The 18,643-nt window shown below is 39.1% G+C and overlaps 1 protein-coding gene across 1 annotated transcript; it reads left to right on the forward strand.

Annotated features, from left to right (window-relative positions):
- The first annotated feature begins 8,224 nt into the window (after positions 1 to 8,224).
- LOC106091205 (hepatic leukemia factor) lies at positions 8,225 to 17,104 on the forward strand. The gene is made up of 5 exons (XM_059369713.1): positions 8,225 to 8,236; positions 8,378 to 8,449; positions 14,171 to 14,236; positions 14,296 to 14,352; positions 16,291 to 17,104. Exons 1-5 carry the CDS (start codon positions 8,225 to 8,227, stop codon positions 17,074 to 17,076), a joined length of 993 nt encoding a protein of 330 aa, XP_059225696.1. The 3' UTR covers positions 17,077 to 17,104.
- The last annotated feature ends 1,539 nt before the right edge of the window (positions 17,105 to 18,643 follow it).

Genomic DNA, 18,643 nt, shown 5'->3' on the forward strand with positions numbered 1-18,643 from the left:
ACAGAACTTTTTCACCGCTTTTGGGCAATATGGGTATCAAATGAAAGGTATTTAAAAGAAGAGTACATATCTGACATACAAATGTATTCCTTGATGTCTGAGGGACCTTATCACCCCCGCATAGACATCTTTACCGATTAGTAGAATATGGGTATTAAACGAAAGGTATATAAGAGAAGAGTACGAACTTGGCATACAAATTTCGCCCAAAATGTTCGAGGGTATCAAATGAAAGGTATTTTAAAGTTAATTAGGAATCCGATGTATAAATTTATTCGTTGGTATCTGAATCGCCCCCCCAACCCCCCAGCAGGGCTTATTTACCAATTGGGACAGTATGGATAACAAATGAAAGGTGTTTGGAAGTTGAGTACTCATCTTCCATGTGAATTTGGTGAAAAAGTGGTCTACGGGCCCTCCCCAACCCCAATAGCCCCTTAATCGGGCATAAATGTCCAATGTCATAAAATGAATATCAATTGAAATGTCTTTGGGAGTTGATTACGAATATGGTAAACATATTTGGGATATAGTCTGGGACCGGCCCACCCACTAAATAAAACAAGTAAAAGCGTGCTAAGTTTGGCCGGGCTGAATCTTACATACCCTCCACCATGGATCGCATATGTCGTTTTCTTTTCCCGGCATCTCTTCTTAAGCAAGAAAAGGATAAAATAAAAGATTTGCTCTGCTATTAGAGCGATATCAAGATATGGTCCTGTTCGGACCACAATTAAATGATATGTGAGAGACCTGTGTAAAATGTCGGCCAATTCGAATAATAATTGCGCCCTTTGGGCGCTTTAGAAATACAAAAGAGAGATCGATATATATGGGAGCTGTATGAGGCTACAGACCGATTTAGACCATAATAAACACGACTTGAATCTTATTTGGCACAGTTGTTGAAAGTCATAATAAAATACGTCATGCAAAATTTCATTGAAATCGGATAAGAATTGCGCCCTCTAGAGGCTCAAGAAGTTAAGACCCAAGACCGATTTATAAGGCAGCTATATCAGGTTATGGACCGATTTCAACCATACTTAGCACAGTTGTTGAAAATCATAACAAAACACCTCATACAAAATTTCAGCCAAATCGGTTAAAATTGCACCCTGTAGTGGCTCAAGAAGTCAAGATCCAAGATCGGTTTATATGGCAGCTATATCAAAACATGGACCGATATGGTCGATTTACAATCCCAACCGACCTACACCTATAAGAAATATTGGTGCAAAATTTCAAGCGGCTACTCCTTCGAAAGTTAGCGTGCTTTCGACAGACAGACGGACGGACATAGCTAGATCGACATAAAATGTCATGACGATCAAGAATACTTTATGGGGTCTGAGTCGAATATTTCGAGGAATTACAAACAGAATGACGAAATTAGTATACCCCCATCCTATGGTGGAGAGTATAAAATCGAACTAACTCATGAACATTTTCGTGTGACAATTTGTTACAATAAATGATAGAAATGATGTAAATGAGTTTTGTCTTTTATGCAAATTTTAGGCTAGCCACAATCCATCAAAGTAAATCTAAACTAGATTTTTTTTTATTTTTCAGTAATCACATCACTTTTCGATGATTTTGTGATGCCTTTCCTAATTCATCGCACTTCCAGTTGGGCAGTAATATCTAACTTGTACTTTTCTAGTACACACACAAGTGCGTATAAAGTTCGAACATTGCAGGTACAGATTCTAAATTCATTGTCATTTAATCATTTCCGGGGATCGTTAATATTTTAAAGTACAATTTTCTCTTTCTCGAATTTTTCAGAGAATTTTAATCTCTTTTACAGGGTTAGTTTATTGCCCATCGCTTACCCCAGGTGTAACCACGGGTAAGTCAATGTCCACGATTACGATGAAGTAAAGACCAAGGTTGGTTTGAACTTTGCCAAGCCACTCAGAGCCGCTACATGCTATCCAACATAATTTTTTTTCAGAGAATTTTATTTTCTCCTACAAGGTTTTTTTTACTGCCCGTCGCCTACCCCAGGTATAACCTCGGGTTAGTCAATGTCCACGATTACGATGAAGTAAAGACCAAGATTGGTTTGAACTTTGCCAAGCCACTCAGAACCGCTACATGCTATCCAACATCATCTACATTGGATATGAGCAGTTAATAGCTGAAAACAACCCATGGTGCGGCGCGTGCTTATGTTTACTATAACATCGAGCTTTAACCAAATGTTCTCATATGTTTGCGATAAGCAATTTAAGTGGCATTTAAATAGATATCTATAATCGTGCAATGATCGATTACGACAACTATAATGTCATAGGCTTTTGTTTACTCTAGAGATAATAAAATGTATAATTTGTCATTTCTCATTTAGCGATTAAAAAGCTGACATTTTGTACTCTGTTATTTTTTGCAATCATTTAAATGTTTGAAATTTATCGATATCATACCTGGGGTCATTTGCTTTCACATATGATAAGGTAATGAAAGTCATTGTGACAAAACCATCATAATTTTTCGGTTTACAAAGTTTTGGCGAGCTAATTTGTAATTAAAGGAGCTTAAAAAAACACAAACAATTTTAACATAATTATTTATGTTGGATTCACTTGCAATTATGTAAAATTTCTTAAAAAATAGGCATCGAAAGCTTGGGCCCTATGCTCGTTAACCATAACAATAATACATCAATACTAAGAAAGAGATTTTACTAAAGCCTTTTATCTCAATTGAAATTTTCTAATACTTTGTTATTTAGATATGAATTTTTGAATTTTTATTGGATTATAATAATTCCGTTTCAGTTAATTAAAATTTTATCAGTAAAATTTAATGTTTAACTTTATTACCTAGTGCTTCGACCAAGTTGTTTTATTTTCCAAATTCTTAAGCACAAGTCTTAGATTCCTCAACTTGACATTTCGGAAGAAGAATATATATATTCCAATTATAAGTAGAAAAAAGTTGGGAAACGCAGCTGTTGAAAGACCCTTTTATACATTCCAATATGTATTTATGCTTATTCCCTTAAAGGAAATTTGATTTGCAATTGATAAGGACATGAATTGTAATCATTCATAAAAGAATAGAGCCATTTCAGTTTTACATTTTCAACATGCGAATTTTTTTCCACATATCATCTAATGATTGAACTTTTTTAAAAATCATTCATTTTCATGACTTAATGTTTCCGAGGACTTTTAGGTACGATACTGCTGCTTCCCCAAGTTTTTCTTCACAACCATACACCCAAGTGGTAATTTCCTTTGTGGCTTATATCACATTTTGCTCTACTAAATTCTGATTGGCTGTTACTCCAATGGTTACATGAATTTCCAGCGATTATGGTTGGTTGAACAATCTGTGCCTACACCACCCAACCCAACCACTTGCTACCCCCAAACCTTGTGGATATAATGGTTTACAACACCACACAGTGATTTTATAAAAACGATAAAGTTTTCCTAATGCTTTAATGGTCATAATAAATAATAACCCAGGCACAGGTTGACACTCTCACGAGTGGAGAATATGTGCAGTGACTGTTAGTCCATATGGCTGTAGAGTAACTGGTGGTAGTGGTTGGTAATCATGGAAAGTCCCACCTTTGAATAATCCAACGGTAACGCAATTCATGGTAATAATCAACCCCCGCCATATTACATGTCATGTTTTTTCGAAATAGGGGCAAGTCAATGTATTGGTGGTATAGATGGGGCAACCCAGTGGGGATGTACTGAATGAGAGTAGAGAATTAAGAATATTTTAAAACAAGTAATAGCGTGCTAAGTTCGGCCGGGTCGAATCTTATATACCCTCCACCATGGATCGCATTTGTCAAATTGTTTTCCCGGTATCTCTTTTTAGGCAAACAAAGGATAAAAGAAAAGAATTGCTATGCTGTTGGAGCTATATCAAGTTATGGTCCAATTCGAACAATAATTGAATTGAATGTTGGAGATCATAGTCATTGTGTAAAATTTAAGCCAATTCATATAAGAATTGCGCCCTTTAGGTGCTCAAGTAGCAAAATAGGGAGATCCGTTTATAGGTGTGCAGTTTCAGACCATAGACCGATTCGGACAATATTTGTCACGTATATTGAAGGGCATGGGGGAACCGTTGTACAAAATTTCATCCAAATCGGATAATAACTCCCAGATCGGTTTCTATGACAGCTATATCAGATTATGGACCAATTTGAAACATTTTTGTTACAGTTATTGGAAGTCATAACAAACACGTTATGCCATATTGGATAAGAATTGCGCCCTATAGTGGCTCAAGAAGTCAAGATCGGTTTATATGGCAGCTATATCAAAACATGGACCGATATGGCCCATTTACAATCCCAACGGACCTACACTAATAATAAGAAGAAGCTTAACTCCTTTGAAAGTTAGCCTGCTTTCGATAGACAGACGGACGGATGGGCAGACGGATGGACATGGCTAGATCGACTTAAAATGTCATGATAATCAAGAATATATATACTTTATGGAGTCTAAGAGGAAAATTTCGAGGAGTTACAAACAAGTAAAATCGTTCTTAGTTCGGCCGGGCCGAATCTTAGGATGGATGGATTCTGCTTAAATATTTAAGCTATATCTGGTTATAAACCTATTTCGACCATACTTGGCACAGTTGTTGAGAATCATAACAGAACACTGTGAAAAATTTCAGCTAAATCGCACAAAAATTGCGGCTTCCTGGTGCTCAAGAAGTCAAATCGGAAGATCGGTTTATATGGGAGCTATATCAGGTTATAGACCGATTTAAACCGTTCTTAGCACAGTTGTTGGAGATCATAACAGAATACCGCATGGAAAACTTCAGCCAAATCGGATGAAAATTTGCGCTTCCAGGAGCTCAAGAAGTCAATTCGGGAGATCGGTTTATATGGGAGCTATATCAGGTTACAGACCGATTTAAACCGTTCTTAGCACAGTTGTTGGAGATCATAACAGAATACCGCATGCAAAACTTCAGCCAAATAGGATAAAAAATGCGGCTTCCGAAAAGTCAAATTGGCAGTTCGGATTATATGGGAGTTATATCAGGTTATAGGCCGTACTTGGCACAGTTGTCAGGAGTCATAACAGAACACCACATGTAAAATTTCAGCCACATCGGCCAAAAATAGCGGCTTTCAGGGGCTCATTTCCAATCCCCAATGACTTAAAACAATATAAAGTATGTGTGCAAAATTTCAAGCGGCTAGCTCTACGCGTTCGGACGCTATCGTGATTTCGACAAACGGACGGACGGACATGGCTAGTTCGACTCAGAATGTCGAGACGATCAATAATATATATATTTAATGGGGTCCTAGATCAATATTTTGAGGTGTAACAAACGGAATGACCAGATAAGTATACCCCCATCCTATGGTGGTGGGTATAAAAAAGGTCACGCACCAACCACTTTGAAAAAATTAAAATTTTAAAATCATACAACCATCATAGGAAACCATTTAAATAAGTCACGCGGACCTGATGGAATATTTTCGGAGTTACTACAAAAGGAGGCTGACTATCTGGCGCCTCGTCTGGCCACTATTTTCACAGCGTGCCTATGACTTGCATATACTCCGAAAGCCTGGCAGGAGGCAAGGGTGGTGTTAATACCCAAGCCCATCAAGGCAAGTTATGCTACACCAAAGGTTTACACACTTATAAGCAAAACCATGGAACGCATTGTGAATATCACGACAAAGAGTAGGACATCCAGCGAACTGCTTAAACACAAACAGCATGCCTATGTCAAGGAACGGTCTGTCGAACTGCCCTGCACTAAGTCGTGCATAAAATAGCAGAATCCTTCGATGTCAAGATGTACACATTTGCGGATTGCATTGATATCGAGGGGGCGCTTAATAACGTTCGGACCGACATATTGATACAATCCTTAGACCAGTATCGGGTGGACCAGGTCTTTAGGGACTGGTTAAACCATATGCTAAGGAACAGGTAGATAAATTGCGGGTCCCATAGCATAAATATGCGGGAGAAAGTGTCACAGGGCAAGCCACAGGGGGGCATTTTATCGCCACTCCTTTGGGTAATCACCATAAATGACCTATTACGGATGTTATAATACTTCTTAGGGACAAGGATCCGAACCAACTATGCAGAAGGGCCGAAAGGGTCTTGCATATAGCATTTGACTGGGCTAGACCCAGGGGTCTCAATGTTAACCCAGAGAAGACTGAAATATGCCTGTTCACGAGGAAGACGGATGTGGGCCAATTTGACGTACTACGTTTCCTCAATAAACGATTTCGATATCGAACAAGCTCAAATACTTATGAGTGATCTTGGATAGGAAACTTAATTGGAATTGTCACATTTAGGAGCGTACCAAGTAGGCTCACAGATATAGGGCATTATGTAGACGGTTCATAGGCTCGAAATGGGGCCTGAATCCGAGGATTGTACACTGGCTCTTCAGAAGCGTGATTAGACCAGCAATGGGAGAACCTGAAAGGAAGATAAAATGTTTTCGATCGAATACCTGAGACGACACTTGAGGTCGAGTGCGAGGCACTGCTCGCAGCGGCAGTCTTGGACTGACGGAATCCTAAAATTGCCGCCTGGAAGATCATGTTATACGGATGGATTAAAGCTAGGGGACAGAGTGGGCCTGGGAGTCTGGGAGATTGGCCGACCATAATACGGACCAGCGGGCGGAGATCCGGGCAATCACGGAATGTGTGAGGTGGTGTGGTACTAACGGGAGAGTGTCGAGTGTGAACATCTTTACGAACAGTACAATTTATGGAAATTGGCAATAACAACCAGGAGGTTAAGATCACGAACAGTCTTGCAGTGTGAGAAGGAGATAAACGCCTTCTCTGAAGACGGCACAATCTGCATAGTTTGGGTGCCGGGCCATAACAGATTAAGGGGGAATGACAAACGATTTGTCGGTGCAGGCCGGAGAACTGCCGTCGATTAACTAGGTTAACCGGATGCCTTTCAGGTCGACTCAGTCTGAGTTAAGGGCGCGTGTAACACTGTGGAGCAGCAAAACAATCGGTAGGACGGCGAAAATTCAATGGGGTCATCCGGATCGTGAGAGAACAAAGCTATTACTGAAAGGAAGTAAGAAGGAGGTCAAATTAGCTTTTGGTGTCATAACGGGACCCATAAGACTACGAGCTCACTTATGCAAAATCGGTGCGGCAAGTGATAGCATGTGTTGGGCATATGGGAAAGCTGACGAGACGTTGGAGCATTTCCTATGTGATTGTGGGGCTTTCGCGGCTGACAGACAAAGGTACTTAGGTGGGGACACGATACCAGACATGAACCAACTTAGGGGAGTGGCATGGAAAACAAAGATTTTGTAAGTAGCACGGAATTCCCAATTTAACACTTCGGGAGATTTGATTCTCTTTCCAGCTTCCTTTGAAGAGCTTGGAATTTCAGTTCTATCCCTATCTGCATCCTTTCACCCGGATTGCTTTCTCGGTCTTGTTGTGAGCTTAGCGAAGCCATGCTCACTACTGCCGTCATCCCACTGTCCTCATATCTCGATTCGGCTGCGATGACTTTTTCATTGACATTGTCGCTGTCTGAATCTCAATGGAAAACGCCACCTTTACTTAAAGCCTGAGGACGAACTGCGCATCCTTGTGGCTTATCCGTCTCTTCCTCGTTCATTAATCTGACGACTGGTTGTGCGCTTGAAGCATTACTCTCGACTACAGTTGCAGGGACGCACACACCTATAGGAGGGCCGGAAATCATGCTAGAGTCTTATGCCACCACCGCGTCTGTTGAGTCTTTGGAGTCTTTTTTGAGCCTACTTCTGAAAGGATTTACAATTTTGTCGTAATAAGTAATACCTGTTCTGATATATAGATATATACAGATATCGTACGCGCAAAAAAATAATTCGTTGTACAAAAAGGCATTTTTTGCCAAGTAACTTCTTCTTTTCTGTAAAACGTTGGAATTAGTTTACGATAAAAGTACATGTTTTTTTGCAGTAAATTCTTACAAAAATGTGTGACAAGTATAAAGATATTTTAACCTGACAATACCTATCATTCTTCACATACAGAATATGTGTACCTAAGAGCTGCTCAATAAACTGACTGATCTTTCGTCAGTCAAAACAAATAGAAAAAAGTTATGTATGAGTCTATATGTGTCACTACCAGTGACGAGCACACAATTGCAATCATGTACAAGCTCATGGGCTTGCTTGGGATTATTTAATGTGTACGCTCACGGTAATGTGCAATAGTGTGAGTAGTTTTGCCCATCACTGGTCTAAAGGCTCAAAACCTCACCTTATTTCTATAGTAGGAGAGACACAGGACAATAATTATTGATACAGTTAACAAATAATCATTTGTGGCTATCAAAACTCTTTTGTCATTAAAAAGTTTTTGGTTTCACAACAAAAGAAAGGTCCTTTCAATGTAGGCGAAGCTGCTGGAATATTCACAATAAACAAAGTTAGTAATGCCCATCAATGCACCGTATATGGCTAACTTTTGGTATGTTGAAGCGAAACGTTATATAGTTAAAATAAAGGAAAAATGTTGTAATAAAAGTATTTTGTTTGCCGTAAATATGTCCCAATAATTTTATCTCTTTTGGGTGTACATTAGCGTAAAATGGCAAAGCAATTTACATATTATAGCAAGCACTGCAAAGTCCGAAAACATGTATTTTGTAGACAGGTCTATCACTCTAAAAACAACTGTCCTGAATCTGTGTTATATTACCTGAACATTATTATAACTTTTTTAACTTATAAAAGTTTTATTATGCCCTCATTTCATTACATGGATTATCTAGCGAAGGACAAACAATAGTAGTGTGTATTAAGAATTCCTTTACATGTACCTCAGCACATACCCATTATTATTATTACTATCAAATTATTTTCTAACTCTTATTACTTTTTTCTATTTCTACTACAACACAATCAATAAACTATTACCCTCACACACACCAAAAAGCAGAACTTGCAATATGGAATGGTGACTCCCTTTCACCACAAATGATAATGTCCTTTCATTTGTTGTAACCAGTTATATGAAGTCCTTATAATCAACTATGACATTACACATGCCAGAAACTAAAAACGTATGTATTATAAATATAGTTAGAGGTAAGTATATCACAGACTGACAATGACAATATTCAACATACACACGTTTACAAATATCCTTACTAGTATATACATATGTACATATATGTGCAAGTTTGTGTATGTAGCAAAGTGTCATGTAATTTACGTGGCAATTACCAGTCAACATTGCGTGATTGGTTGAATCAAAGCCTCTAATAGTTGGGGGTAGTAAACAACAAAAACATATAGAACACCATTCACATATCCCGTCCGACATTTTTACTTGTAAGCCAGTACGCAATGTTTTTGCCCTCCCTCCCAATCGACTATTGAAATCTAAATATGGTGGAGGATATTGTTTTTTAAGGACTTTGTTAGCTTAGAAATGTGTTAGTTATTGTTTAGACGTGATTTGTAATGGTAACATTCTCGCTTGGTGGCTTAGAAACTTTCGTGTGATAATAACGGATATTTGGAATTTCAATTTTATCAGCCTACTTAAAACAAAATGTGCAATACCTCGCTACATCAAAGGAATTTTAACAATTTAGTGGAACCATTTTCATTTTCAACATTTCACTTTCTGAGAACAAGAAATCGTCTTATGTTACCTCCGAACACAGGTAGAGTTCGAAGTTTGGTGAGGTGAAAGATTTTCAAATTGATGTACTTAGTAATCAACAAAGAACGTTTACCGTTATACTTGAAAGAAAATTTGAATTGAAAAGAATTTTAAAGTATATGAAATATGCAATTTTAGTGGAGGAAAAGATCGTGGACCTACCTATTCAAATCGTAAAAAGGTTTCTGTTTAGTGAACTCTTTGTATATAATCAATGGAATTCTTGTGAATACGGATGTTTTTATACCCACCACCGTAGGATAGGGGGTATATTCATTTAGTCATACCGTTTGAAATATATCGAAATATCAATTTCCGACCCTACAGAGTATATATATTGCGGATCGTAGTAAAATTCTAAGACGATTTAACGATGTTCGTGTGTCTGTCCGTCCGTCTGTTGTAATCACTCTAGAGCCTTCAAAAATTGAGATATTGGGCTGAAATTTGGCACAGATACGTCTTTTTGATGCACGCTGGTTAAGTTCTTGAATGGGCCAAATCGGAGCATTTTTGGATATAGGTGCTATATAGACCGATCTCCCGATAAAACTTTATTTTTCATCTGATTTTGCTGAAATTTAAAACAGTGAGTAATTTAAGGCTTCCCGACAACTGATAAAAATATGGTTCAGATCGGACGATATTTAGATATAGCTACCATATAGACCGATCTCCCGATAAAGGGTCTGAAGACCATAAAAGCTTTATTTATTACCCGATTTCGCAGAAATTTGCATCAGTGGGTTATTTTAAGCCTCCCGACATCTGACCTAAATATGGATTAGATCGGTCCATATTTGAATATAGCTGCTATATAGACCGATCTCCCGACAAAGGGTCTGAAGACCATAAAAACTTTATTTATTACCCGATTTCGCAGAAATTTGCATCAGTGGGTTTTTTTAAGCCTCCCGACATCTGATCTAAATATGGATTAGATCGGTCCATATTTGGATGTAGCTGCTATATAGACCGATCTCCCGATAAAGGGTCTGAGCTTCATAAAGGCTTTCACTGAAATTTGAAACACTGGGTTATTTTAAGCCTCCCGATATCTCACGTAAATATGGTTCAGATCGGACTATATTTAGATATAGCTGTCATATAGAACGATCTCTTGATAAAGGGTCTGAGGGCCATAAAACCTTTAATTTTTATCCGATTTCGCTGAAATTTGACACAGTGAGTTATTCTTAGCCTCCTGACACCGGCCTAAATATGGTGCAGATCGGACTATATTTAGATATAGCTGTCATATAGACCGATCTCCCGATAAAGGGTCTGAAGGCCATAAAAGCTTTAATTTTTTATCCGATTTCGCTGAAATTTGGAAAAGTGCGCAGATTAAAGTCTCCCAACATCCGACCAGATCGGACTATATTTAGATATAGCTGTCATATGGACCGATCTGCCGATAGAGGGTCTGAAGGCCATAAAAATTTTATTTTTTAATCGATTTCGCTAAAATTTGAAACAGTGAGTTATTCGTAGCCTTGACACCCGACCTAAATATGGTTCAGATAGGACTATATTTAGATATAGCTGCCATATAGACCGATCTGCCGATAAGGGGTCTGAAGCCAATAAAAGCTTTATTTATTGCCCGATTTCGCTGAAATTTAAAACAGTGAGTAGGTTAAGACCTCCCAACATCCGACCTACATATGGTTCTGATCGGACTATATTCAGATATAGCTGCCATATAAACCGATCTGCCGATAAGGGGACTGAAGCTCATAAAAGCATTATTTATTACCCGATTTCGCTGAAATTTTAAACAGTGAGTATTTCTGAACTTCGTGATATCCAACCTTAATATGGTTCAAATCGGTTTATAATTGGATATATCTGCCAAAAAGACCAATATTTTGTTCTACAAAATTGAATAGTGACATATATATTAGACCACTCAATGTCCGTGTCGAATTTGGGTGCATAAGTTATCCAATTTTCACCGGATTAAGACGAAAGGGGATTTATTTATATACTCGAGGTGCTGGGTATCCAAAGCTCGGCCCGGCCGAACTTAATGCATTTTTAATTGTTTTAATAAAAGTTGACCGGTGAGGTACAATTTTGTGGGTCACCCAAAATGAGTTTAAAATATCACTTCAAATTATGAACAAAACATTATAGTTCGCATAATATGTGTGAAAACGTATAAACTCATCACCATGGATCGCAATAACCTAATTTTAGAGGTCAAGAAGTCAAACCAAGGACTCGGTTTACAAAAGAATATCAAATTTTGGGGCTACGTAGACCAAATTTACTAAAGGGTGATTTTTTTGAGGTTAGGATTTTCATGCATTAGTATTTGACAGATCACGTGGGATTTCAGACATGGTGTCAAAGAGAAAGATGCTCAGTATGCTTTGACATTTCATCATGAATAGACTTACTAACGAGCAACGCTTGCAAATCATTGAATTTTATTACCAAAATCAGTGTTCGGTTCGAAATGTGTTCATTCACCGTAACGTTGCGTCCAACAGCATCTTTGAAAAAATACGGTCCAATGATTCCACCAGCGTACAAACCACACCAAACAGTGCATTTTCGGGATGCATGGGCAGTTCTTGAACGGCTTCTGGTTGCTCTTCACTCCAAATGCGGCAATTTTGCTTATTTACGTAGCCATTCAACCAGAAATGAGCCTCATCGCTGAACGGTGAATGAACACATTTCGAACCGAACACTGATTTTGGTAATAAAATTCAATGATTTGCAAGCGTTGCTCGTTAGTAAGTCTATTCATGATGAAATGTCAAAGCATACTGAGCATCTTTCTCTTTGACACCATGTCTGAAATCCCACGTGATCTGTCAAATACTAATGCATGAAAATCCTAACCTCAAAAAAATCACCCTTTATTAAGATAAGTCCACCATCACCCCCATTTACTACAAAGCAAACCATGTACGGATTCCAATTCTTTCTTTTACATTTGGACCTATTTGCACCCCTTGGTGCGAGGCTGAGCACCATCTAAAAATCCATTTGCTTTATGGGTCGCAGAATACCGACAATTTCTTCAACTTGAAATCCAACATTGTGGAATAATGTTAGATTCTAAGGGCAAACAATGTGTATGTTGGCAAATACAAGGTGCTACAACCGCGTGCTGTATAATGTACTCCTCATGCCTAGAGATGGGTTTCTACCGGGTAAAAATTCAACGCTTGGTCTAATAGTCCAATCTGGTCCACATTCCCAATCTGGACGATACTCAACAAAAAGGTTTAGATGATTACCAAAACGCACTGTTTCAAATTTCATCAAAATCGGATGAAAAATGCTCCTTTTGTGAGCTCAATACTCTATATCGAGAAATCGGTCTATGTGGCAGCTATATTCAAATATGGTCCTATCTGAATCACACTTGAAAGGAATGGGAAAGGGTCTACCAAAACACACTGTGCCAAATTTCATCGAATTCGGTAATAAATGGATCTTTTATAGCCTCAATACCCTATATCGGGCGGTCGGTCTGTAGGGCAGCTATATCCAAATATTGTCCGATCTGAACCACACTTCACAGATATGGGTAGGGGTCTACCAGAACTCACTGTGCCATTGATTGATTTCATTGATATCGGATGAAAAATTACCAATTTATTGCCTCAAGACTTTAAGTCTGGAGATCGGTCCATATAGCGGCTATATATAACTTAAATCTGAATTTATGAGATCAGAAGGTCAGGTTTATATACAAATACAAATATAAATACCCAGCTTTTGGGTATAAATGGGTAAATACCTGGGTATTTACCCAATTTACCGGGTTAATACCTTTTGGGTATTTACCCATCACCCATCTGTACTCATGCCTATAATACTAAATATTTATATTTATAATAAATATTTATAATAAATATTTATATTTATATGGGTTGGTTTTTTTGGAGGCCACCGTAGCGCAGAGGTTAGCATGACCGCCTATGACGCTGAACGCCTGGGTTCGAATCCTGGCGAGACCATCACAAAATAAATTTCAGCGGTGGTTTTCCCCTCCTAATCCAGGCAACATTTGTGAGGTACTAAGCCTTGTAAAACTTCTCTCCAAAGACGTGTCGCACTGCCGTACGCCGTTCGGACTCGGCTATAAAAAGGAGGTCGATTATCATTGAGCTTAAACTTGAATCGGACTGCACTCATTGATATGTGAGAAGTTTGCCCCTGTTCCTTAGTGGAATGTTCATGGGCAAAATTAGCAATATGGGTTGGTTTTTTGGTGGACTGCACCTAAAAAATCCACCAACTGTTCAATACGCAGGCGGATTCAAAGGATGGCGTCCCAATCACACAGCCGCCGACACTATCTGATATACTGAATTTAGTGCTACACTTATTGTCTCTGGACATTTTGTCTAAACAAATTGCTGCGATCACTGTTGTGAGGGTAAGACAACTTTCACTTTGCTTAGATTAAAGTAACAATTTGTAATCAGACTCTTTAATCGAATACTACAGTCGACTCATTCAAACTACAACCAGAACTGGACAGGATCTTCGCTCGATACACACCATGGGAATCAGGTAGCTTTCTTGCTATGCTCAATCCTAGTTCTTTAGAGTATAGACACATGGTCATCTAGTCTGAACAGTTCTGTTTATTAAAAACTGTCTCAGAGAGTATACAATTGACACCACCTTGAATTTCGGGCATTGTATCAATGATAGCACAGTTAATGGAGATGCCAAATTTCTGCATTACGACCAAAGAAAAAGCTTCCTTAACCTCCAACATGTGGTTTGAATAGGTCTATAACCTAATATAGCTCCCATATTCCTTGGTAGCTAGAAAACCTTCTCTGCAGTCATAAAAGGCTGCTTCTGTGGACTTGACCTTGTTATAGGCTTGCTGTTGTCGAAACAGGCGATCTCTACGAATATTCGCCCTAAGATACTTCTCTAGAGTCTGACAGAATACAGATTTATAGCACGGACATTTTTGGATTTCGTATAGCACGGGTTTCCTGCTTTAAGTCTAGTACTAAGTTCGACTTTTAGTCCGAACAACAGTCAAAACGGATTATAAAACTAAGTTTGGCTGGGCCGAATCTGATATACCCTTCACCATGGATCACATTTGTCAAGTTCTTTGGACGATTTTTCTTTATAGCCAGAAACTAAAAAAGGATTTATGGATTTTTTATATGTTTGGATAAGAATTGCGCCTTTTAGAGGATCAAGAAGTATATTCGGGAGATCGGAATTTTTGAGAGATATATCTAGTTTTGGACTGATTGGAACCAAACTCCATACATATGTTGGAGGTCATAGGATAGGTTCTGGTTCAATATTTCAGCCAAAGCGGATAAAAAATTCGCCCTCTAGTGGCCCAAGAAGTACATTCGGGAGATCGGTTTCTATGAAAGCTATATCAGGTTTTAAACCGATTGAAATTATACTCGGTACATCTATTGGAGATCAAAGGCAAAGTCGCCTTGCAAAAGTTCAGCAAAATCGGATAAGAATGGCGCCCTCTAGTGGCTCAAGAAGTTTATTCGGGAGATCGGTTTATATGGGAGCTAGCTATTCCAACCGATCTACATTAATAAGAAGTAATTATGCAAAATTTCAAGCGCCTAGCTCTACTCCTTCTTAAACTAAGGTGCTTTCGACAGAAGGACGGACGAACGGACTGACGGACGGACATGGCTAGATCGACATAAAATGTCATGACGATCAAGAATATATATACTTTATGGTGAAATTAGTATAACTTCATCCAATGGAGGAGCGTATAAAATTGGTGACAAAGAAAATGCGAATACATTATCTAGAAGTAGTACTGAGTTATATGAGCAAAATATACGCTCCGTCAATACATCTTTCGCTTCAACTAATTTCCATTAATAGACAATTTTCGATCAAATGAGCTAGTACTATGCTTTAAGAATGAAAATTACCTTTGTCTCCCTTCATCCTCCTTCATTCGAGATACTTATCTCGTCCTGATGATTTAAGGAGTCGTAATATTGATCGCCCAAAGAATTCTTGACTCAACACATTTTTTCAACAATTCCCGACGAAGTGACAACTTTTTCCGGCGGCACGTTGTTCATTGGAGGGTTTCGTGAGTAATGTGTGAACACGAATAGTTCTAGAGCTTCCTCACTAGACGTTGCCCATACATTCTAGAACTTATCAATGTACCCAATCGTAATAGGTGTGGAGAATAAAATCTTCTGTAGTTTAGATGTCTGGAATGTATCTTCAACGGAGTATTGCAATACTCCGTCCAGGATTTGTTCAGAGGCTTTTCAGCTTGCCCTTATGTTATCCTAATACTGTCTTATAGATGTCCCAGTCCTGTGATGCCCTTTCCACCTTATTGAAGAGTTTTCTACAACCTTTCATTAGACCAACCAGTTATATGGACCATCTGTCCTAGGAAATGCAGGACCCGCATATATGAACGAAGCTTGTAATTTATGATCATCTGTCATTTTTCGACACACTCTTAGAGTATGTGAACTTGTATGTCACTAGAGGCGTACCCACAGATTTCAGTTCTCTTGTAGCATATTTAATGTAATATTCCTTTTTGAAAACAAGAAAAACAATTACCTTTAGACAAAACATAGACTTTCAACCTTCACATTTTTAACATTTTAGATCCTTCACCTTACTACAACCTGCTAAAAGACAATCCACAAATCAATCCTCAATTGGACCCAATTCTACATCACAACTATGAGACAGCAAAAACTCCTCCCACCTCGCCCATATTGGATGTCATGGACAATTCCACATTGGAACAAATACCAATTGAACTGGAAAACACCATGGGATGCCCAAGTCAAAACGAAACAAGTTCGGAAAAATCGCTAAATGTTTCAAAAACTCAAGATTCTTTAATGGATGAAGCAAATCTATTGCAAACAGTTTCTCCGGCAGGTTTGACTTTACCCAACATCAATATCCTACCCCTGCCTGGTTCTTCTGCTGCTCTTTTAAATAGTACTTCGCAACCAGCACTACCAGCTTTTGAATATCTAACACCGGCAGCTCGAAATCTAAGCCCTGTAGATTTCCCCCTGATGGAATTGAATCGTGTGGGTAGCATGTTTCCTGCTTTTTTGCATCGTCGACCTCGTGGTGAAAAGAGACCCATTCCCGAGGAGCAGAAAGATGATAAATACTATGAGCGTAGAAAACGCAACAATGAGGCAGCCAAGAAATCTCGTGATGCCCGAAAGATACGAGAGGATCGTATAGCATTTCGCGCTGCCTTTTTGGAACAGGAAAACTCTTTGTTGAGAGCCCAAGTTCTAGCTTTGCGCGATGAACTGCAAACAATGAGGCAGATATTAAGTCGTAATAATCACAATCAGACAACTGTAATGGGCAGAAGTGCTGGTTTGATGTAGATACAGCATGAAATACATTGCAGAAGGCAATGATGTGATTTTGCTTTGTGATTTTCTTAAGTGTTTCTATTTCATGTGTTCTAATGTTGTTCAATGTACATACTTTGCTTTAACTAAATAGTGAAATATTGTAGAATAAAAATATTTAATATCAAGGTGAGTGGAGACTATTCTACAGGGCGAGGGTACGACGTATATAGGAGTCTATCGATGCTAAGATGTTGTTATTGTAGCAGTGTGTTGTGTTGTGTTGTATCCTTCGTCTGCTTGGTTCCGAGATAAAGGGTCTGAGTTTTGAGATCAAGAAATTCTGGGTCTGGCTGGTCAATTAAATAGGTAACGTGTGGTCCCAGGATACAAGCGGGACACACATCCTGCACGTTGTCATCAACCCTTGCTCTGTAAGAGTTGATGCAACTGCATCTGCTGGATGAGGTAATTGATCCAGAACTACTCTGGTTAGCTGGGAGAGGTCACTTTTCTTAGGTGCGATAGGTAGCGGTAATTCTTCAAGAAAAACATTCACCCATTAGCTATTCACCGCATATACTAACGTGCATGCATGAGACCAGCTTTGTATGCCGCTTCATATAGAGGTTCTCTCTTGTAGCGCTGACTCTCTCGCTCTAGATCAAGAAGATCCACCTTGAGGGCGGCGAATACCTATCCACAAGATGATAATTGAGATGGTCCCTGCGATAACAGTCCAGAAAGTATTGCTTGGGCAGCATGTAGTTAGGTCTTCGGAGGGGAAGGATCTTCGTCTCATGGTGGAGTTGGTTCACGTGAGAACTGAGGAGACTACCCTTCACAGTTCGAAAAGCGGCATTCTGCCAGATCCACCGTGTGTCACATAGCTGATGAGTTCACATTGGCGGGCTGCATAACTTACCACTGACCGGCGAAATGCTTTGTACGTGGTCAACAAGGTTCTTTGTCTGTACCGCAAGTACAGCCTGCAAGTTACTTGAGGACCTTGTTTCTACTTTTGACCTTAACCCAAATTGCAGTGGAATGGGGGGAGAATATGTATGGGCTGTCAAATGTGACAATAAGTATTTTGGGACACTTGAAGGTGGGATTGTCACTTCATCGTCAATCCCTTTCAGCTGCCTAGGCACCTCATGCATGTTTATAGTGACCAATGTGACTGAAGATTTGGTAGCAGCTGCCTACGCACCTCATGCATGTTTATAGTGAACAATGTGACTGAAGATTTGGTGGCAGAAATCTGCAGATCTCTTGCAGCTGCAAATGCAAATTTGCCCATAGACATTCCATTAAAGAATAGGGGCAAACTTCTCACTTATCAATGAGTGCTGTCCGATTCCCGTTTTAAGCTCAATGATAAAGGATCTCCTTTTTATAACCGAGTCCGAACGGCGTGCCGCAGAGCGACACCTCTTTGGGGAGAAGTTTTTACAGGGCAAAGTACCTCACAAATGTCGTCAGCATTAGGAGGGCATAACCATAGCTGAAAAATTTTCTGTTTTATGTTTCTGCCAGAATTTGAACCCAGGCGTTCAGCGTCAGAGGCGGACATTCAAACCTCTGCGCTACGGTGGCC

Source organism: Stomoxys calcitrans, chromosome 5 (genome assembly GCF_963082655.1).
Source record: "Stomoxys calcitrans chromosome 5, idStoCalc2.1, whole genome shotgun sequence".
Taxonomy (NCBI): domain Eukaryota; kingdom Metazoa; phylum Arthropoda; class Insecta; order Diptera; family Muscidae; genus Stomoxys; species Stomoxys calcitrans.